Source organism: Gnatocerus cornutus, chromosome 6 (genome assembly GCF_029298725.1).
Source record: "Gnatocerus cornutus isolate USDA-ARS CGAHR chromosome 6, icGnaCorn1.1, whole genome shotgun sequence".
NCBI lineage: Eukaryota > Metazoa > Arthropoda > Insecta > Coleoptera > Tenebrionidae > Gnatocerus > Gnatocerus cornutus.
The window spans coordinates 13,703,339-13,726,259 of NC_142238.1; the positions used below are offsets into that span (position 1 = coordinate 13,703,339).

At 35.6% G+C, this 22,921-nt stretch overlaps 4 protein-coding genes across 5 annotated transcripts; 3 read left to right on the forward strand and 1 right to left on the reverse strand.

The window, feature by feature from the left end:
* Positions 1-929: 929 nt before the first annotated feature.
* Positions 930-2,921, forward strand: LOC148173158 (uncharacterized). The gene has a single exon (XM_088039647.1). The coding sequence runs from the start codon at positions 1,522-1,524 to the stop codon at positions 2,875-2,877; it is 1,356 nt and encodes a 451-aa protein (XP_087895773.1). The 5' UTR covers positions 930-1,521; the 3' UTR covers positions 2,878-2,921.
* Positions 2,922-3,418: 497 nt separating this feature from the next.
* On the forward strand, positions 3,419-4,905 carry LOC148173159 (uncharacterized). The gene has a single exon (XM_088039649.1). It carries the CDS (start codon positions 3,595-3,597, stop codon positions 4,795-4,797), a length of 1,203 nt encoding a protein of 400 aa, XP_087895775.1. The 5' UTR covers positions 3,419-3,594; the 3' UTR covers positions 4,798-4,905.
* Positions 4,906-6,967: 2,062 nt separating this feature from the next.
* Positions 6,968-14,818, forward strand: LOC148173160 (collagen and calcium-binding EGF domain-containing protein 1-like). Its single transcript, XM_088038528.1, has 8 exons — positions 6,968-7,323; positions 7,488-7,613; positions 8,815-8,963; positions 10,570-10,805; positions 10,958-11,066; positions 13,957-14,087; positions 14,135-14,304; positions 14,459-14,818. Exons 1-8 carry the CDS (start codon positions 7,178-7,180, stop codon positions 14,694-14,696), a joined length of 1,305 nt encoding a protein of 434 aa, XP_087894654.1. The 5' UTR covers positions 6,968-7,177; the 3' UTR covers positions 14,697-14,818.
* Impbeta11 (importin beta11) lies at positions 14,706-22,193 on the reverse strand. 2 transcript variants are annotated; one of them, XM_088038526.1, is made up of 12 exons: positions 22,085-22,193; positions 21,716-21,877; positions 21,568-21,668; positions 21,267-21,520; positions 20,953-21,219; positions 20,445-20,902; positions 18,725-18,907; positions 18,346-18,678; positions 17,945-18,302; positions 17,662-17,899; positions 17,148-17,613; positions 14,706-15,022 (listed from the first exon to the last, which is right to left on the reverse strand). In XM_088038526.1, the coding sequence occupies exons 2-12, from the start codon at positions 21,851-21,853 to the stop codon at positions 14,918-14,920; spliced, it is 2,901 nt and encodes a 966-aa protein (XP_087894652.1). In that variant the 5' UTR covers positions 21,854-21,877; positions 22,085-22,193; the 3' UTR covers positions 14,706-14,917. The 2 variants fall into 2 exon arrangements, with proteins under 2 accessions (XP_087894652.1, XP_087894653.1); XM_088038527.1 differs by lacking the exon at positions 22,085-22,193 and adding an exon at positions 21,931-22,040.
* Positions 22,194-22,921: the final 728 nt, after the last annotated feature.

The window sequence follows — 22,921 nt, forward strand, 5'->3', positions numbered from 1 at the left end:
AGGGTCGGTACAAGCGATGTGAAAAAAATTTCTGCTCACATGTTTTGCTTTATATTGTGAATATTTAAAGCCTATTTAGTACCTTATGGCTTAATTTCATACAAATTTTGAACGTAAAAGCTGAAAGGCTAGAAGATAAAAGCTCAAATTTATTTTAAGACCTCAGAAGCCTAAACGAGAACACGAAGCAATTACTCAAAAATTCCAAAACTTGAGATTCCGATACGATCAATATAAATTCGCTTCGAAAAACAAACTGCTTAAACACAATGCAAACACTTCCTTGTGGTCATTGAATGGCGGCAGCGGTCTGTTCCATCTTTATTGAGTTAAATACACAACTATGTAGTTTGAAATCGACGTTTACAGTTTGAATTAATTCTGCAATTTTAAACTCCTTTCGAATCTCTCTACCCAAACGATATTCTGTAATTTCAGAACACACAAAGATAAATTATCCCGAATTCAGTCATAACAATGGGGCGTCGAGAAGGGCCAAATTTGTTATCTACACGTGTACAGCTGCAGAGCGTTCCTCATGTTCCCATAATTACTAAACTAGTTTCAGTCTAAAACAATCAACACTAGTTTTCCGCGCCGCTTTTCCCCATCGCAATTTAGATTTTATTTCATACTCAATAAAAACTTAATTAGTTTAAAACTGGATAAAACAACGAGTTCCACAGATGAAACCCATGAATTTAATGATTAGTGATTAATTTATTGAAGGTGTTCTTTTTCGTTTGGCGACACGACTGCTTCCCAGTCGGCATACATATTAGTCCTCTGAAATTCCAATACATCGTCTATAGCAATGCAAATTGCGTCGAGCAAATTTGTATTCATATCCGGCGAGCTTCATAAGTAAATCCACGCAAATACGTCATAAAAACTGACGTTTGTTTGTAATTACTCGCGTGTTTGATTGTGGGCGGTTTGAACCAATTCGATTTAGTTTGATCGGATTTGTGGACATAAAGTGACAGTTTATGAGCCTAAAACTTACATTTTCTGCCGCATTAGTCTTTGGTGTGAAATTGGTGCTCGATTGATCGACACGATTTTTTCAATTTGAGATTTATCAGGTCGTATAAAATGACAATAAACATCTCATTTTGAGAAACTGCTGACTTTGTATGAACAGGTAACAGTGAGCTCGTAACTCTGTAATAAAAGAACGAGCTCTTTCAACCATAAAATAAATAATAAGCGACGTATAATGGGTTGCAGACTTACACCTGATTTAAACACATTGTTGACATTAACCGAGCTAAGAAGAAAAATGAGTAAAGTAACAAGATTTCCGGTTAACAAAAGAAAAATGCAGCAGTTTACACGGATCGACGTTTGAAAATGAAATTGTTTTGTACCTTTTTATGAGCCATAACTCAGTTGTTTTACTTTGGCTGATAAATTTTATCTCAAAATTAACATTACCTGTGCGATAACAGTCGCGCAAACTAGAGTATCGTGCCATATTCTGTGAGTAGTTCTCCCTAAAAATCCTACTTAGTTTTCCCGATGGCTGTGATTTATTTATGTCCCGCTGATAAACGAGTATTGTGCTCCTGGGAGGGTCCTGCTGGTGATATAAAACAACATTTTGAAAGTGAACATAATGAACTGTTATATCACACCACTTGTGTCGAAATTGATTTGGAGAAACTACCCGAAAACAAGCTACTTTCTCTGGAGGAAGGCTTATATTTGATGCAAGCATTCATGCAAACGGGGAAAGTTGTGACAAGACTCCGCTACCTCGGATCAATGGAAGCTGCGGCGAAATTCCAGTACGAAATCACCGTCTCCGTTGGTGACATCACGTACAGATTTGACCCATCGAGGTATTCGTGCGTGGTACCACGAGTCGATGGATGGGAAATCCACTTAGAAACCATAGAAAGACTCCGCGGGAAAGTCGAGACTTTAACTTGTAATTTCCTCGTAGCCATCGAAGAAGAGGTCCACATTGGAAGAAAAATTTCCAACGCCTCTATCAACAGCTTCGAAGAAAAAGTCAATAAAGACTTACTATTCCTTGAAGAAAAAATAGAAAAACTCAAGCGCCAGAAAATCGAAAACGAACTGAAACAAAAAGACGACTACATGGATAGAATCAGCGTACTTAACTTCTCCATGCTGGAAGAACCTTTCGATAAATCGTACGAAACCTTCAAAACCGAATTGGAGGACTCTTCTCTTTGTGATATTCCTGAAGAAGTAAACCTGTCGTGTCCTTCTTGCGATCTTACGATGCTCCCTCCCATCTACCTCTGTATTGACGGCCATAATGTCTGCTACTCGTGTCGAACAAAACCCTGCAAAATTTGCAACTCACCTGTTACCATCAACCGAAATATTGAACTAGAGAATACCAGCAGAACTCACTCGCATCAATGCCGCTACGCTTCTGATGGTTGTAACGAAAAATTATATTACAACGAACTCAGAGCCCACGAAGCTAAATGCAACTTCTGCAAGTATAAGTGCATGAGCGATGGGTGTCCTTACCTAGGTAAATTTGACCATTTTACCAACCACTTGAAGGTAGTTCACGCGAGTGTGAAAGTGTCGGCTTCTCCCCGGTCGGAATTTCCGAAGGGTGCAGATTTGTACATTGCTAACCAAAGTATAGGAGTCTTTTATTGTACAAACGAAACAAAGGACGATTTTGTGATTTGGAGAGCGACGTTTTGTGGGCCCAGCGAAAGACAGTTTTCTTGTGAAATCAGTTTCAGAGGGAGCAAATACAAAGAAGCGATTTTTTTGAAACGAAAAGAGAACGTCTGGGAGATGAGGAAACCCCTAAGTGAACTGAAGAAGAACAAAGCCAAAGAAAAGCACGCTGTTCTGACCATCATCAGCTTTGATAGTTAACTCGTTGTATTTATTCGTTGTTTAATATAAAATGAACCAACTGATTGTGCAGTTTTTGTTCGCCGTGTTGGTTTAGTTTCGCGCGCTGCACTCTGACCTAATTGCTTAATTTTGGATGAAATATCGCCAACGTCGCATTTCCGTCTGGAAAAACTCTCCGGAAGCCGTCACAATGAAATGAAAAGACATCATTAAAGGCGGGCTTAGTGAAGAGTTGATCTTATGGGAGCCTCGTTAGCGGATTGCAGCCCTCGAAGCGGTCCTTGAGCAAGCAACAAAGCAAAATTTCTGTTACGGAGATGCGCACGTAGAGAAAATCCCTGCAATTTGCTACGGTTACTGGATTAATACTCAAAACGCTGAAACACAACTTTGTCTCGAGTATAAAAGCTTGTTGACATATTTATTTCAAATCGTGTGTATCTTCATAAAACACACAGAAAGGGGATAAAACGGAAGTTGCATTAGCGTCTTAAAAACGCCCATGAATATTGATAGCGGATCAGTTCGTAAATTGATTGATTTTTTCAAGCAGGAGATTTGTTAAATACAGTTACGTAAACTGTCGAGTTTTCTTTACTTATCGACAATTTCCAATAATTTTTAAGGTTCGTTTGTAGAGCGAGCAAATAAAAAAATAAGTTCGTCAGTTATCGCAAACCACACAGATAAGGAGCATGTGATAATGAGGCCTTAAATCACTCACAATCGCCGAAAATGTTAGAAGTGCCAACTCACGTTCTAGAAAAACTACAATGTGCAAAGTGCGACGGCTACTTAAGCTGTGGCCCCATCGTTATCAATCAAGAAGACGAACAACTCTGTGGACGCTGCTTTAAGATTCTACCAGATGATGTTAAAAGTCAATGTGTACGTCAAATTGGGTACGAAGCAGTTGCCGAACTTTTAATCTTCCCCTGTAAGTACACCATTCAAGGTTGTACTTACACTTTTCCATTTAACAATGGCACGGAGCATCAGGTGACGTGTCATCATAGGAACAGCAGCTTATCAACTTTATCAGCGAGAAGTACAAACAGTGACTACACCTACCAGTCCAAAGAAGTCGAACTAAAAGTGGCATGTGATAACTTCAACGGGGACGAGAAACTCAAACTGAACATCGAAGTTTCCGGGAAAGACGACAACAAACTCTACCTGAGTAACTATACTGACAATATTAAGCTAAACTTGGAGCTGCTCGTGTCTTTAGACGTCATGCCGAAAGTCAGTTATAGCCACGTTCTTGTGACCAAAGAAAACGAAGAAATTATTCATGACACCATTGAATATGTGCCGCGTGTCATAATCTGTACCAATTGCAGGAATAACATCGTTAGAACAGAGATCTATAGCTGCGTTTTCGGACACAGCCTGTGTAAACAGTGCAAATCTTCCTCGTGCGTAATATGTGGCACGATATCGAACTCCGAATCCCAACGCTACTGTAAAAACTACACCAAAGGCTGCATCGACTTGTTACCATCTCTCGATATCTACAAACACGAAATTGACTGCGAATTCAACGATTTTAATTGCCCTCTGTGTAGTTTTGTTGGCTCTGCGGATAAAATAAGCGACCACGTTGCGGAAAAACACAACGTGATCCTATCCAATGAACTTGTAGTCAATTTAACGAAAAAAGATATATGCTGGTTTTTCTCCTGCTACAAGAAGTTGTTTCGTTGCAATTATTACAATTACGACGACAGAATTGAGTTTGTGGTTGTTTATTTTGGCAGCAATGATAACGCAGGAAAATATAAATATGACGTTACACTATCAGCGGAAAGTATGAAAAGTGTAAGCAAAATTTCCAAGTGTCTGGGTTGGAATGAGACTTTATTGGACCGGGCTGTGAGTTTCGAGATGGAAACTAATTTGAGGAAACATTTTCAAGTTAGAATACGAATTTTATAAATTGATGTGATAAATGAAAAAGTTGTTTTTATTTGTATAATAAAATTAATGAAAAAAAGTGTTTATGGTCGACTTTTTCCTTTTTTCTCTTTGCAATTTAGTGGAACCGGCGACATAAAATATAAATTATCTATATTATATCAATAATAAACGATTAATATTTCAATCAAAACTCGTTCGATTTATTGCTTGTTCCCGTCGCGCCCGTTGTAAAAGTTTATTTATGAAAACTATGTATTATAAACTACATGTGGAAATTATCCAACACATTAAGTTCTTGTTCAAAATTCGAACTATTGAATTTTTGTGTATTTAAACTTTTCTACGTTTTATTTAAAATTTCATTATTTCGTCGTCAAAGCTGTCGAAGCTAGAATTTAATTAAAATTTGAAAATTCGTTCTAAAATAATAGACGTCAATACAAATTATTAAATTTTTTTTTCTCGGTGTGAATTAATAGGAACGCTACCAAACCTACAAAGCCGAATTTTATAGGAACTAGTAGAAATTGTTTTACTTAAAATTTTGTAATTTTACAGTTAATTACTATTTCGCAAAATCCGAATTCCTTTTATACACATGAGTCAGTGGATTTCCTAGAAAATATTGAATTTTTTATATAGGAAAAGTTGACATACAATATTCCCAAGTTTCTTTTCGTGATTTCCGTTTTTTTTTATCCCCTGAAGCTAAACACTGACCAATTTTTTAATGATTATTTCAACAGTGGAGCTCCACAATTTCGAACAGAACAATCAATTCTAAAAACAAATAAGTTCAATTGTTTTCCTTAATTTCTTTTGTGAATCATTTTCTCATTAAAAACATGTATATATTCATGCTTCAGCACTCGAAATGAAAATGTTTCAACGATACATATTTGTTCAATTTAAATTTAATGGTTTTTTTTTTTTCAATTATTGAATCTTTGATTTATTTACTTGTTTTCCAGGCATATCTCGTATAATTACAAATAAGTGATGTTAAGAAGAGATGTTAAAAATGCGTTTTCAATTTTTCCTCCCCATCTTTCCGCACCTAAGCGATTTAGGATGTCCAAAGAAGACTGAGCGAAATTGGTTTTATTTTTATTTATGACGTTTGCGGTATTATAGCTCCTATTTGATACATTCCATAAAATCTTTCGAAATGTTCCAAACTGTGCAACAGAATTGCAACCGAATTTTCTCAACGTCCAATAAATCCGCTGTTAAATCGTCCGACCGATCCTCGGAAACTTTAATGGCTAGTTAAGATATTATCATATATCTAAAACCATCGCCATATTCCAATACCATCATTTTGCAAGGATGCTTTTCTGTGTATTTGTAATTTCATTATACGTAACGTCTCCACTTTCTTGTCACGTTTTCCAGATCGAAATCTCGTCTATTTTGTGATTGTATTTCAAACCTCGTAATAAAAATAATGGATAGTGTCCTTTTTGAAAAGTATGAGATATAAGAGAGTCGAAGAATAGTAAATGGAGAATCTAATGAAGTTGTATCAAATACGTGAATAAAACCATCGCCATTATCTGCATAGTGAAGAATCAGTCACATTCAACTTTTCAGTCGCCTCAGTGTAGCCCGCAAACGAAATTGCTTCACGTTCCTCATTACAACTTTAGTGGAGCACTTCATTACATGTTGAATTACAACCAGTTAAAAATAATTAGTCCGCTAAAAGTATTTGCAATTAAACTTCGTTGCTAGATGGAATTTTACGTTTATATAACTCTCTTCATTATTTCCGCCTCGAAACAAACTTAAAAAAAAATTCTTCGAAAAACCTAACAAATTCTGATCTAACCTGAAAGCAACCCGAGCCAATTTGAAATTTAATCTGTCACGTAAAGAATCGAGACCTGGAAAACTTTCCCGCGCCTTTAGAGTTGGAAAACTCGAGGGTTATTTGCTTGGCTTGCTTCTTTCTAAGAAAAAGATGCGTTAATGAATATGCATCCCGGCGCCAGAAATTATGAACAGGATAAATTAGATTGGACGGAGTTGTATGTGGGAATTCTATCCAATGGATAAGATCTCTGAAATTTATTGTCAGAGTTCAGGAAATTCGCCCGAAAAAATACGGCGCCGCACTTAGCAAGTCAGATTATTCCTACAATTGGAAATTTCAATCTCCATCGTCAATAAAATCATCTCGAATTTATTCCGAGTGCATACTCGTCCGGCGTCGTCTTAAGTCATCTCGAATTAAAGCACTCTGCTCATTTTGTTGTGGAAATAAAGTTGTGTTAAGTAATATAATTGCGTTAGCTGAAAAAATGGTTCAGCCCTGTTAGCATCGTCATTTCAGACTCTTCCCACAGATTTAATCAAACAAAGTCAGTGTGTTCCTCCTTAAAATGTCGCAGTGATTATGAAATCAGAAATTCATTTATTCTTCCGAACGATTCTTTTAGTGTGTGTCGTTGCGGAGGAGACGGAACGACTCTCAGAAGAACTCTTACCAACACAAGATGGATACTATTTAGATGGCCTTAATGAAGCGTCTTTTGGAACTGGGTATGTTTTACTATGTTATAGAAGATGAAATTCAGTCTGATATTCACGCTATAGGCCATTTGCTCTTTATTACAACCATCAGAAATTTACTTCGCGTTTGAGGGACTCTTTTAGTATACACGACCTCATAAAAGATGCTTTTCTTTAATTAAAATTTTTTACAGGACTGAACCTTTAGTTTGCCCCTCAAGCAACGTCATCACGACACGGTACAAATGCAACGTTAAAGGCCAATGGGTCGATTGCACCCGAAAGCACTGCTGCAAGGACTACACATTTATAGCAGGAAGGTAGAAAATCTCTTTCAGCTCCGAAACATTAATAACTTGAAAGTACACAGTTACGAGTTTCTTATTTAACTCTGAAGGAAATTAATTTCAAAAGACGGAATTAGCAACGTTTATATTGACAATATTCATATCGTCGTTTCTACCTTCAAAGATCCAGAAAATTAGAATGTTTCCACCACAAGTCGTGTTATTATCACAAACTTATTTTAAGTGGCTTTTGCTGTTTTCAAGATAAGTAAAATGTAACATTATCGACCCGACAAGCCCTCATATTTTCTATTAGCGAAGCTTCTACAGTATCGAAATTTTATTAATTTCGGATGTTTCCAATGTTTTTTCGCTAGCAAATGTTTAGTTAAAACACAAAATAAATGAGTTCGCATGTTTTTGTCGCCGGTTTATTGTTTGGTGAAATAACAAAGTCCGAGTTTTATTTTGCACCAGAAAATATTTGTAATTATACGCTTTGGAGTCAATAAAAGTTCCGAGTCCTTGTGGGTTGGCAATATATTTTTTCCACAACTACGAGATAACGAGAATTAATTACTTCAATGCCGTGACGTTGTTATCTCGTAAAGTGCATCTGCTTAAATTTATCTAATAAGCGTACATTGTGAGACACTCCATTCAATTACGTCATATCCAGCAGATTATTATAAGGATTGAGACAAACCAACTCGAGGCAATGTGTTTACTGAACTAAAACGGAAATTAAGATTAACATAACACGCTTTTATGAACGACAATAACACTAACAATTCCCAATATGTTATCTTCAACGCGTTGAAGCCAATTTTTGAATCAACAAAGAGCTTTCATTCGTGTCGCAATTTTTCAAGTGAGCTCATTCAAAAATGAGCTTATAAAGCAACAGCGCACTTACATTCCCACAATTAAACTTAATAGAAATTCATAGCTTTCAGCATCCTGCGAAAGCACTATTGTTGCCGCATAAAACCACCTCGAAAAGAACTCGAAGTGTGCTTCCATCGACCCAAATATTTTTTTAACCTTTGTTCACGTAATAAAAAGGTGCTTTCAAGAAGTTGACAAATCTCTAACCTTTTAGTCCAATAAGTTTGATAAAGAATAAGTCCAAAACGTGCCTTGTTTGCTAAATATCCCCGTTGTCGGCATCTTAGATTAATCAAAACGGGAGAAAAATCGCGATTTTCTCATAAAAACCGATAAAATGTTTCAGATGTGTTCCGAAAACTGAGGATCCTTGTTCCATGGGTCTATGCGAACAGCTTTGCACTGTATATTTACAACGCGTCATCTGCACGTGTTACGACGGCTACAAGTTCAATCCGGAAAATCAAAGGAGAGGCGTAAAACCTGTTTGCATTGGTGAGTTTCCTTTACGTTTTAGTTTTACACACCTAAAGGCACTAGCCAGACTCACTTCCAAAAAAACGGAATTGTGGTTAAATCGGAGATTATTCAGCGGTTTAATTAGTTCCGCAAGAGAGAATACTGAAAACTGAAAGTCGTAAACGAAACAGAGCATCTATCGGAAATGGGAGCCGAGAACGAATCGATACCGAGTGGTTCAGGAATTGAACTTTCAGACTGTTTTATGGATAAATGTGGACACATTCGACCCGACGAAATTGTTCCGTTGTAATAAACTTTAAAACTTATATGTTTATTGCAACCCAAAACTAGGGCACGGGAAAAATGAAGATTCCCAGGAAGGAAGTTCAGGAAGAGTAGTAAATGTAAAATAGATGACCGGCAATACTTCTTAGGATCAATTGGCCAGCGACAGACCAAATTTGTTGCAAAACGATACGGTTGCAATCATTCGGGACGTTTGTTTCTCAGGCTTGAAGACAAATAGAAGCCACAATTTTTCTTTTGAAGAAATGTGGGGGTTTTATAAAAAAAAGATAAAATTCGTGCTTTGATTTTCCAAGCGGTGCGATCGACGTAAAGTGAAACTTGTAATTTACTCATAACTGGTAAATTGGAAGCCACAAAAAGCGATATTTAAGAATGTTAAATTTCCTTTCAAATGCGCAAAGTGCAAGACTGAACTTCAACAAACACAAACAAAATTACGTTCATCATTTCATGCACGACGATTGCAAAAGACATTCGATTTGTACAAAGGAATAAAAGGGTAAAAAAACATTTTCATGACTAGCAATGTGTTTATTTCAACTCTTTTTATTCTTTGTGTCATTCAACACCAAATACGTTTTGTTTTTTTGTGAACATTAGCTAAAAAAACATCACCATTTTCAAATTTGTTCTTCTTTTATCCAATGCGTAAATATAAACTTGATTTTCTTGTTATTCCAGAAGGTAATTTTGTCCAAAGAGCAAACATAATTTTCTATGTCCTGATTCCCTGCCTCGGGAAATCTCGGCTTTGACTGTGACGCGGTTATTTATTATCAAAGTTTAACTTGGACTAAAGAGCAAATAGTTTTGCTAGGAAGCAGTTAGCCCGGCATTATTAGAATTTCAGATTGCGTAAAATTATAAAATCTTTGAATCACGCGTGAGCTCCAAAATAATGAATTTCCATACCTCTTTCATCTCCTTTAGACCGATTTGTAATTAACTATAATCTATGGTAATTGTATCTCGGCGCTTCCGATTGAGAAATGTTTGCATGCAGTTGTTGCAGCCGGATTAACTCGCAAGAGTTAATTTGATTTAATCCAAAATAGAGTAATAAACGTTTTCCTCGCTTCGGTCATCCGCTGACCCGATTGGTGACCTGCCACAAGTCTGTCCGCAGCTTAGTGTTAAACGACTGCGGTGACCATTTCCACAAAAAGCATTTCAATTCGAAGCACCGCTCCCCTTTTATGTAAAAAATCACGTTCCTGCGGCGCGGTAAATTTCAGCCTTCAAAGTCCCTCGTTCCAGGTGAAAAGCAAACATCCACCATTCGCGTTACCATCTCTCGTAAAAGACCCTAATCCACCATTCCAACTTTCAGACATAAACGAATGTCTCGATGGTAATGGCGACTGCGAGCACGTATGTGTAAATGAACCGGGCAGCTATCATTGTTCCTGCAGAGCAGGATATATCCTGCGAGCGGACAACAGAACTTGCGAACCGACGGAGGTTTTAGGAGAAGGAAGGGAAGCAGCAGGACACTCTAATCGTTGTTACGCGAACTGCGATACTGTGCTACGACTTCACGACAAACTCAGATCGTTGCAGGAAAAGGTACGCTAATCTGCTTAAAGGTTTTAAGTTTTTATGGCAGGAAGGGCTTACTGTTAAAGAGGGTTTTGTATGCACGGAAAAAGTAGGACCATTAAAATTGTATCGTTGAGTTTTGTGGGTTTTTTCTAATGTGAGCAAGTGGAATGTTTTAGGTTTTGGCTTTGAGTACGGCAATTAGATTGTCGAGTTTTGCTTCGGGGCCTCCGGGGCCTCCAGGACCGCAAGGACCGATTGGGTCACCTGGACCAAGAGGATTTCCAGGTAATTAAGAGCGTAATGTTGTTAACTAAGCAGTTATATACTAGATCAATATTCACCTGATCCGAGAATTATTAATGCTCACAGGGAATAATGAGAGGTTGTTTCAACTAATTTAACATCAAGCGTCCAGTCCTTTTATTCTTTATGGTAAAAGAGTGCGAATAAAATGCAAACGTAGAAAGTCTAAGCCACTCAGCGAAAACCTTTTACAAAGAAGTAAAAATCACCATTCGCATAAATAATATAATAGAATCAAGAGAAATCCGAATCTAAAATTTATGATTCCGTTCAAAAGCTTTTCTGTTTACAATATGAAGCTAAATTTAGCTTGATGTAGATGGCAGATCAATTTCACGTAACAATCATTATCTTTTTATTTATGAAAAGGATTCGTCTGATATATTGCTCATAACACATTTGAGGACACATCAAATAAAATTTCGTGCTATTAAGTTCTTTTAGGTATGAACTCTCTTTCACATAAGCTTCGATATGTATGCTCAGACTACCAAAAGGTTTTTTGCGTTTGTGGATTATAAAGAAAAACTCCGTTAAAGCAGAAATATAAAATTTCATTTCTCTTGTTTGGATTCAAGGAATCAAATACGAGAACTTTAATATTTTAAAAGCAGCAAATAGACCTGTAACTGAGTAAGAATGATTGAGTTGGTAGTCTTAACTTTTGATTTTGTGGGTAAATAAAAGTAACTCTGCAACTATGTAGTTTATAAACTTGAAGTTCGAGGAGATTTATTACCTACCTACTCCAAAGCGAAATTTCTGAAAAATGCATAAGGTTATGCATCAATTTTTAATTAATTAATTTATGATTTCGCTTATTCTTCATAGGTACTGCTTAGTGAAAGTAAAGTCTTTTTGTAGTTTCAGCTATTTGTCTAAAATATATACTCCAAAAAAGCAGAATATTTGACGAATTAATAATGCTATTTTGTACCTTCTTTAAATTCTGAATAACTGAAAAAACGAACCTGAAAATTGGAATTGATTCAAAGAGTGCGAGAAATTGGATGAAACTCAAATATCTAACTGATTTCAAACTACAGTGAAACCTGTCTAAAACGGAATCGCAAGGGACCGTCCGATGTTTCTGTTTTAGAAAGTTTTCCGTTTTCAACAGTGTTCCATTTTATACAACCTTTTTTTTTTAATTCAAACATCTGATGTTAATTATTATTTGTTGGTTTCTCCACACACTTTTATTCAAAAGAAATGACATGTTTTTCGCAAAAAAATTCCAGCCAATAATTTGAAGATAAAATTGTTCATGTTCGGCTATAAATTTGGCTTGCGATTGTAAAAGTAGACCTGATACTTCTACACTAGTTTGTTTACTTCTTTGTTCTTGGTAACTCCAATTATCCATACATTAAATTGGGTTATTAACTGTGTAATACTTAAATTATCACATTTTTTAACTCGGTTTAACTCTTTTAATTCCTTTAAAGTCAACGTAATTTTCCTCTATCTGTTTATTGTCCCTGAATTACCGATATCAAAATTTTTATTCAGAAGCAAAATTCTTGGTAGACATAATCAAAAATTTATAGGAGTAATAAGTCGCGGATTTAGAATGACAAGGTTCTAACTGCAGCGAAATTAATTAGTGAAAATGCAAGATCTAACTTGAAACATTACGTTAATCCATAGCAGATCGAACTTTGTACTCCTGGAATTTTGAAAAGGCATCAAGCTACGTTCGTTCCGATTAAGAAAACAGAAAACCAATGTTAAAAAGAGGTTTTATGAAGATTTTATGAAAATCTCAATTTTCGTAAGAAATGCAGTTAGAACCTTGTTATTCCAAACCCGCGAAGTATCTAAAATATTAGGTGAAATACAATAAGAGGCAAACAAAATAAATAAGTCGGCGCGTGACTTGTTTTCTAAAGAATTCTTAGTTATTCCTAAGAAAAATAGTAAATAAACAATGTTCGTCTTAAAAATACAATGGTCCGTTTTACAGAATCCGTTTTACACAGGTTTTACTGTATTAAAGAACAGAATTTAAAGAAATTGAGTAACGTTTAAGTTAAAAAAAAATAATGCAGCGTTGGAATCTAACAATTTATTTCAAAATCTTAAATAAACTCAAGCTCGAGATATAAATTGGAGAACTTAAAGGAACAAGAAAGAGAATCAAATTTCATTAATAAAATGTGAAGAAGTGCTCGGTGCTTTCGCTACCAAATTTTAACGAAGAGAGTGTTTCAACATACTGTAAAAGAGTCGTAAAAGGGCATGCGACTACTGATTGATAGCCACTTACCTTACAGAAATTTTTCTAAGTGCCGTCGAACACTTTTCACGACGTCCAGTTGGTTTGTCGAGATTCACAATGCGATGAGGACGATCTACACGGGACGAAAGTTGGCAATTAACTACCGAATCAACGGGTAGTTACGTAAATTCTTTATAAGAAGCAAAGGGCAAAAAAAGTTTATATAAGAGAGTCCACATGATCAAAAAGAAAAGTTGTCTTTGATGAGATCTATTTCTGGTAAAAAATGCTGTACTTATTTCCACTCTTTATTTATCACTTTTTTGTGAATTTGACCCATAAATTTTCTATAAAAATTCCTTTATACACCTGTCACTTGAAGAGCAAAAAAGCAATCTCTAAAACATCAACATTCATGTGTTCATATCCTTCCTCTTCCGAGATCAAAACAAAGCTTGAAAAGCAATCTTTAAAAACAACTTGGCGCAAGGAAACTTTGCGTTGAAATTCCTCGTGTATTAATGGATTCATGTCAATCGGGACGCGTGAATTCGATTAAAATTTCTGTAAACTGCATCGACTGCAAATGTCACATCATCATCACCGCTCTTCATAAACATCAAACATTTTGCGTAATTAAATTTTATGCAGGTCCTGAGGGTGGTTCAGTCTCGCTGTCAACAAACAGCAATCAACAGGATTACACATATTCGATGTTGGACGCTTTTGTGCCACTACCCGGGGACGAGAATGCCCAATGTCGTTGCAAACGTGGCGCTCAAGTAAGTTATTTATTGACGAAATTCAATTTCCATGTCTGTTATCATAGGGAGAGACGGGTGCTAGAGGGCCACAAGGGCCCAAAGGTGAACAGGGAGAACGGGGCCTAAGAGGGCCAAAGGGCGAAAGGGGTTCATTCGACTTCCTACTCCTACTCCTCGCTGACGTTCGCCATGATATCGTTCACTTGCAGAATCGGGTTTATATTAATGGAGAAACGTAAGTCGACAGAAATTTAATTATTAACCGAAGAGAGAATTTCGAGAGGTAGAGGAATTTTAATTTCAAGGGATGATTTTTATTGGAGCGAAAGGGTGATCAGTTTCATGTTTCAAGACTTTAATAAAAATTCTCTGATTTGAAATCGTTCCAGTCCTCCCAAGTTCGACATCGATGCGGCGCTCCAGAAAAAACGGATAAAAAACAAACACAGTTTTCTCAAACAAAAGAAATTACTGGAAGCTTATATGGCACCGATTCCCACGACCCAAACTGTACTGCCACCCAAAACTACCACGCAAATTCAAGAATTTCAAGCCGCTACTTTACCCTCTGTCCAAGAAGACTACGATTACTACGGATCGGGCGAAGCCTCAGAGGAAGACTATTAAAACCCAAACCGATTGTAACAGTTTTATTACATTTTATCGATACAATCATATACATGTATATTTAAATTCGATTTTGGAATAATTTTCATAAATTAAGATGGAAATAAACTATAAAAATCTAATTGATTAGTCTCTGAAATTATTCAGTACCGAATGGTGTAATATTATAGAAAAATATAACAAAAATTTGCAACTTCTTTTGATGACGCTAAGCCTAATATTCACAACGTGATGTATCCTTTCATCTGTGATATTGTGTCAGGATCCACCGTTTGTAGCAACTGCTCGTAGTGCTGCGGCCCTATCTGATTTCTAAGCTCGTACATCTGAAAATTAAAAGAAATGAAAGACAGGAATTTAATTTGTTAGGAAGCCCGCAGATGTTCTCCCATTTCGACGTTATAAAAGTTGCAATAGTTCATTTCGTCGGATTATTATTTATAAAAAGTCTACACTACCAGCGAAATAAACATTAGTTCTCCATGGCCGCCGTAATTCGAAATTTCTTACTTCGTTGTTTTCCTTATAAAGCAAAAAAACAGAAAACAGCAACAGAAATATTAAAATAAAAGACGAGACGTTTCCTTCTGAAAGTGCGATTGATTAATAAAATAACAAATGGACGCCTCAAATTAAAACAAGAATTATTATTTAGAGGTTTTCATCCTTCTTTGCCAAAGGTAAATTGGATAGTTCGTTTAAAATTAATAAGAAAAATGCAAAATATTTTTGTTCAGCTTCCGGTTTCCATTTTAATGATGCAGCAAAAAAAAAATAATAAAACAAATACCAAGTCAAAAAGCAAAACTCTTTATCCTCCTACAGCCCAATTAAGGTAAACTTACCAGTGCCTAATGATGTCCTAATGGCTAATAATATTTGCAAAAAAAACATTTACAATAAGGAAGCGAAAGCTTAACTTTAAAATTAATATCTATACATACAGGCTGTCCGGAAAGTCGCGCAACTGTATCATCGGACAATGTCATAGACCACCAAAAAAATGTTAAAAAAAATCCATGTCTTCAATTTTTCGAGGTATGATGGATTGAAGAGGCAAAGTTTGATGCGAAAATTAACGATTTCTGTGCAATAATTTTACGTTCAAATGCATTTGTTACCTAAAGGACATTTTGCGCAAAGGCATGGCGCAAAGAAAATCGGAAAAATCTTGTAAGAAATGCCTGAAAACTGATATCAAGATTTTTGAATCAACAATCTCGATCAGTGTGGCATCGTTCACATGAAACCATAGTTACATTACTCGTTCATGAGCCGACCTGACTAACGCTAACAATACAACACCAACGTTACTATGGCTTTAAATACTGGAAATTTAATTTATGGGGGGCGAAAACAGAGAGTCTGGATGTTTTTAACATTTTTTGGTACTCTGCGGGACCACCCAATTACCCTCTTTCAAAGTGGTGCGCCACTTTCCGGACACCTGTATTTAGGGTTATTAAAAAAAATATTCTAATTTCCAAAGTAGAAAGAGTTAAAATCTGCAAGAAAATGCCAAATGTTTAGCAATAGCAGCAGGTATAATAGCGGAGTATTTGAAATTTGAAGAAAATACATATTGATCGTATAGATAAGTTAAAAATATTGCAATATTAAGATAAGACATCATTTAATCCAGATATGCCTAAAAATTTTTTTGTTAATTTTCTTATTTTTTTGTAACTTTATTTTCTCATAATGATGTTAAATGACAGTACAAATAATAATTTCTAACTAGTTATTTGCAGGTGTACCTTAATTAGGACGTCTTTTTAAACGAACAGTAGACAGAAACAGTAACAAATTAAAGTAAAGTGTTTAAAATATCATTTTGTAGAAAACAACAAACTAACTCATGACATGATACAATTTAAAAAAATTGTTGCAAATGTGTCCATCATATTCAAATTTTTACTCAACAAACCCGAAAAAACATACCCGACAAGTTTGAGGTTTATTTGATTAGCCATTAGTTAAGTTAATGTAATAATTTAACGTTATTCACCGCAACCAGCGTCAAATAAACTGCCTAAAAGAGTTAAATACTCTCTTTAACAGAAAAAAATTGACGCGATATATTCATAAAAGCTAGACTTTATTTAATCCTGCTAATAAGAAACCTTTGCTGTGTGTTCTTTTAAAAGGACAGTAGGCATATCTGGGTTAAAACAATTACCTCTTAGAGGCAATTATTAAATACTAGGACTAAAGCATTATAAAAAAAGCTCTTTTCACTATTGATTTCTTTAAAACCACATTGTTTTTACGTTTATCATTGATGAAAAACATAATGAAATAAGTAATCATCTTTTTATTAACCCGAATATTGAAATCATGTTGATTTTTAATTTTCAACGATGCTGTTACAGCTATAGTCGTTTAAGTGATTAGGGACTGGAACATTTACCTTAGCTTAATGGTGTTAAAGAAAATATACAAAAATCCCACCTGTGACTGTAAATAATCCTTCAAAACTATCGTGTGCACCGGATCTGATAAAATCAGCTGTTTCTTCCTCTGATCATGATCCGTTTCGTACCCATCCGTGTCTTCGTAGCTGTTGGGACTCCTTCCATCGCCCACCAAAAGCGAATCTTCCATGTCGTTCAAACATTCCAAAATATTAACAGTCACAGTTGCAAAGCGTTCAAACACAGGTCGACTCTGCGTCGTCAGAAGGTTGGTTAGAGCCAAACCTAACAACTTCCTCTGTTCCAACTGTGAAACCATCGGCATCTTCGACAACCAAACATTTAGAATTTTTCCCAAGACAATCTCGTCTGTTTCGTTATGCACTTGTGCTAGAGTATGCAAAACACGGGTGAAGACGTCGTGTGAAGATAGTAAGACTCTGGAGAGGATGGAGAGGTACATCGACATGAGAAGAGGGTAGTCTTCGCCTTCGTAGATTTTCCTGAAGATACGTTAGTTAGTTTTTACAAGAGTGTTGAAGAAGACTTACTGGAATATTCTTGGTAAGATCGGGAAAACGGTTTCGCAGCCCAAAATCGGCGACGACCGAATGAAGATTTCCAGCATGCGGATAAGCATAACGATGCCTTCGTTTTTCATATCTGCCATTAAGCTGTCACAGACGGTGATAACTTGGACGCCGTGCGTCCGCATGACTAAATCCGGCGCCAGCAAAGTGTGAACTAGCACGATTAGTAAGCATAGTCGCAGATTCTCAGTTGAATATTCTGAAATTTACAATGAAACCTACAACTAGTTCATTGTACTGTTACCTAGAAGCGCTGGCATGTTATTAAAAAGCTGCAAAAGCTCGTTCGACATGGTAGTCGAGTTCTCCAAGACAGTCAACCACAGCTCAAGACAGTCCTCTAACAAATAAACAATAGCATTTTGATTTGTATCTGTTCCTAGTTGAATAATCGGTAATAAAAAGGGGTTTAGTTCGGAGCTAACCGAGCCTAGAGCCTTCACTAGTTGTACTAAAGTTGAAACGATCGCACAGCGCAACATATTATGGTCCTCCGACTCCGTCCATAGCAATGGTAAGTAGTGGATAAGAGCATCAGTATGTGGTTTGATAGTCTGCCCTACTCGCTCCACCATCAGAGTCATGACGTTCAAAACGTGCATCTAAGAAGACAGTTAGAATCGCCCCCTTTTGGTTCAAACTCACCTTCGTCTCGCATTCGTTCGCTTCCTTTAACAAATTAAACAACAGGTTAAACGCCGAATCTAGATAATCTCGAAACTGGTCCGAGTTAAACTCAAAATCATCGATCGCATGCCGCAATGTCGACGAAGCAGTCAATCTCACAGCCATGTCTTCGTCGGCCCCCAGCAAATTAATAACGCATTCATACAGGGCAGGGCGTAACTCTGGAGATAGTTTTATACCAGTCCAACGCCCGATCAAAGCACAAACTCGCCTTCTTATCACCCTGTAATTGTTGTGCTTGACTTTCAACTCCTGCGTTAGCGTGTTGGTGAACCACTGATCAAAATCGATCTGAAAGTAAAATATAGAAAATAAACGGTGAAAAGTTGGTTTTTACTTCGTCGTATAAGTCGAAAGCTGCCAAACTGACGGCGTTGTAAACGGCGTCTTTTCGCAGAATGCCTTGGGTGTCTTCAGGAGCGACGATGCAGTTGGTTTCGTGGACCATTTCGATCAGGACTGGGGCCAGGGTGTCTCGGAATTCGTGGAAAATTGTCACGAAAACCGTCTCCATACAGGGCTGAGAGAAAAAAAAATTAGATTTATAATAAAAAAAGGCCTTTTTTTTTGGAAAATATATGAGGTATTCCATACCAAATCGACCACTTTTGACCCCGACCCTTTTCGATTTGACTGAAAGTTTTTCATCTTTTTCTACCCTATGAAAAACAGTTCTCAGACTTTTTTCAAACTTTCGTTCTCAACCCAAAAAAAGTTATAAATTTTTCCAAAAAATCGCTTTTATATTTTGAAATAGCTATAACTTTTTCGAAAATTAACTTATTGGGACTTTTTTTTTGTAATGTACTTTTGAAAAAAAAAAACAAGATGATAATTTCATTAAACTTTTACCTGTTTTTGAGAAAAACCTATTTTCTCGAAGTTCGTCATTTTTTATTTTTTATTTTATAATATTAAAAAAACTTCAATTAATTTAAAATTTTGAAAATACAAGTTCAATTAATGCATAAATTGTCATTTCATTAGAGTTGAAATTACTGGAGTTACAAATTTTTACAAAAATTTTGAAAATTCAAGTTTCGTCTGAACGATAAAAATTTCTAAAATTTGTATCTTTTGTTGTAGAATTTTGACATTTGGCATAATTAACAAACACATCAAGACAATTAATGTCCCAAAAATTTCTGTAAAGTTGAAATTACTAGAGTTACAAATTTTTGTAAAACTTTGAAAATTTTAGTTTTGTCTTAAAGATAAGAATTTGTAAAATGTGTATCTTTTGTTGTACAATTTTGACACTTGGCATAATTAACAATCATATCAAGACAATTAATGTTCTAAAGTTTCATTACTACAGACTTAAAATTATTAGAATTACAAATTTTTACAAAAATTTTGAAAATTCAAATTTTATCTTTGAAATAAACATCTGTAAAATTCGTATCTTTTGTCGTGGAATTTTGACATTTGGCATAGTCAATAAGCAATTCAAGACCATTAGCCACCCCAAATTTCATTTATGTAGAGTTAAAATTACCAGTTACAAATTTTTCCAAAAATTTTGAAATTTCTAAAATTTGTGTTCTTTGTCGTAGAATTTTGACGTTTAGGATAATTAACGAGCACATTAAGACAATTAATGCATAAATTGTCATTTCAACAGGCTGGAATTAAAAATTTTAAAATTAAAAAAAAATAGAAAAAAAATGGACCCTCTCTAATATATGCGGGAATGATCGCAGAATTAATTGAAGTTTTTTTTGAAAAAAAAGAAATATAAAAAATGGCGAACTTCAAAAAACGTACGTTTTTTCTCAAAAGGGGCGAAAATTTTGTTAAATTTATCATTTTTACTAAAAAATACATTTCAAAGCAAAAGCTATTTTAAGTTAAAAGTTATTAAAAGTTATAGCTATTTAAAAAAATAAAAGCTATTTTTTAGAAAAATTCATAACTTTTTTTGGGTTAGGAACAAAAAATTGAAAAAATTCTGAAAACCTTTTTTATAGAGTAGGAAAAGATAAAAAACTTTCAACCAAATCAAAAAGGGTTGGGATCAATAGTGGTCAATTTGGTATAAAATACCCCATATTTACCCTTAAACTATACTTCCAGCTGTCCCCGCTTTCGTCGATGGCGAAGGTCTCGGGATCGGCGTCCCAAATTTCAAGTTCGTCCTGAGTTAGAATAAAATAGTGCGAAACCAACTTCCTACAAATTTCAGTCAAAGTGTTGGCTTGGAAAAAATTAATTTTAATTTCGTTAGCTCTTAGCGTTTCTTGCTGTTTGCACATTTCAGGAATTTTCGGCGGTTTGTACTCTACACATAGAAGAATATTCTTTATCAAATTAAAACATTGTATGATGAAACGTTCAAATAAAAAGTTAATTCCGTCTGGAGTAAAAAGGAAATAAGTCGTGAACTCTAACGAGGGCTGGATAAAATCAATGAAAGAGAAAGGATGAGCGTCCAGAACAGAAATTAAAACTTTGGTTAGATGAATGACGAATTTTTCGCAGAGTTCGACGGTTTCCTTGTCTCTTAGTTGCTTCCCTGTAAAGTAAACTTGAGGATCTTTTTTAACAGTTTCTGTGGTAACTTACGACACTGCAGGGCTATTTTAGCTCTGTCAAAAATCACTTTTAAAAACCGCATGCAGTCTTGGTTTTGATGAGGCCTATAGAACCCGAAAACCGTCAATTTGCGTAAAATCCTCAAAGTCAACAGAGCCTTTTCTAAATTTGCAAAAATAACTTGAGACGTGGCCCCTCTCATTATATCACTTAAAAACAACTCAGTGAAGCTGTTCCACAGATTCAAAACGAAAGAATAAATGTTAGTGGTAAATTCCTGGAAGAAGCGCCTATCACCTGAAAAACAAGCTCAAATCTCTGAAAATACGACCGCTCGTTTATACCTAACAGTCTCTTTGAAGCGATAGCTTTAACAACGTGATACAAAGTCAAAAACGCCCTGTGTTGTATTACAGAATCAGGGCTTTCTATCGCCTGCAGGAGCGTGGGAAACAACTCTGGCCATTCTTTAGGACAATCAATGCGAGCGATTTTTGATATTAACACAGCCCGTTGGACTGCAATCTGACTCACAGGCTCACTGAAGTTCAAAATCAATCCTTGCTTGATATTCTGCTTTTCCAGCTCAGAAATTGCGCTGAAACCCAAAATTAAAACTGTATGAAACCTCCATTTCCATCTCACTTTGGAAGATTCCTCCTCCAGTATCTATCAATGCCATTTTTGATGTACAAAACGGCCATCCACCGGACATTCACATCAAGGGAATTGCTTGATAAGACGTTCTAAAAAGAGACCATTACACTCAAGTTAAACATCTAAGACGACATACGAATAAAACTGTGTAGAAACCTGGCTGTGTCTCCCATTCTCGTAGTTTCGCTTCCGCTGGTTTCAACACTTCAGGACTTTGACTGGAGGCTCTCTGCAAGACTTCGATCACAATATCTTGAGTCGATGCCGTGTTCATCTTGAATTATGAGCATGGCACAATCTGTTGAAAAACGAACTTAAAAAGACGCAATTTAACGTGGCGTTGGTTTCTACTAAAGGAACATGAGTGAGTTGTACAAAATCTTCGAAGTCTGTACATGTGTGCACTCGGGGAGCAAAAGTGAGGTTATGTTCACGAAAGAAGGGTGAATTTCCTCGTAGTTTTGGTTTGTTACAAAGGTAGCGAAAAACTCATGTGGAAACTTACGTGGAGAATTTCCGCTCGCTGTATTATTTTTGTTTCGTAAATACATTAAACGTCAAAACACAATGACACATTTTTAACTAGGGTCAGAAACCAGGGTGGCCACACTAACAAACTTGATTTTAAATTCACTGGAAGAGGAATATTTAAGGTCGAAAAAATTAAAAAGCACGTAAAATTACAAGGAATGTAGATTTGAAGCTTGTGTAGAATTTTTTATTTGCAGTGATAAACAAATCTTTATATTTTTTAAAAAATTTCTGATATTTAAGGTTTTAGGGACTTTTGTACCGCGCTACTTTCAAAATGAGGCAAGGGTGGGAGCTTGAATAAATTTGAATAAAATTAAATGTTATTGCAACTTATTTAACTAACACTCATTTATACTGAGTGTGGTGGTGTAATAACTTTAAGTAAATAATCTAATAATACAATTTTAGGCCGTTATTATCCAATATCAAAATAAATTGTAAAAAAATAATGTAAAAGTTATAGCAAATATGAGTCGGCAAATGATGCACTAATGAGTTGATTTTAGGGGATAAAACGAATTAGCAAAAACTGTGTAAGCAGTTGAAAACATTAACGTTTTTCTTCGCAATTTTTACGCTGTGTTAGAGCATTAGTTAATATAAAACTCTCTTATAATTGTTTATAACATTCATAGATATCTAAAAAAGTCTCACACATATGCAAAACATAATAATATAATTCGTAATGATTCTCAAAGTATTTTAGAGTTTCTTAGAACTCTCAGAAATTTTCAAGGTTCTTCTCATACATTCTTTAAGCTTGTCGATATTCTCAGAAAGTTTAAATATTCTGAACACGCTGAACAAG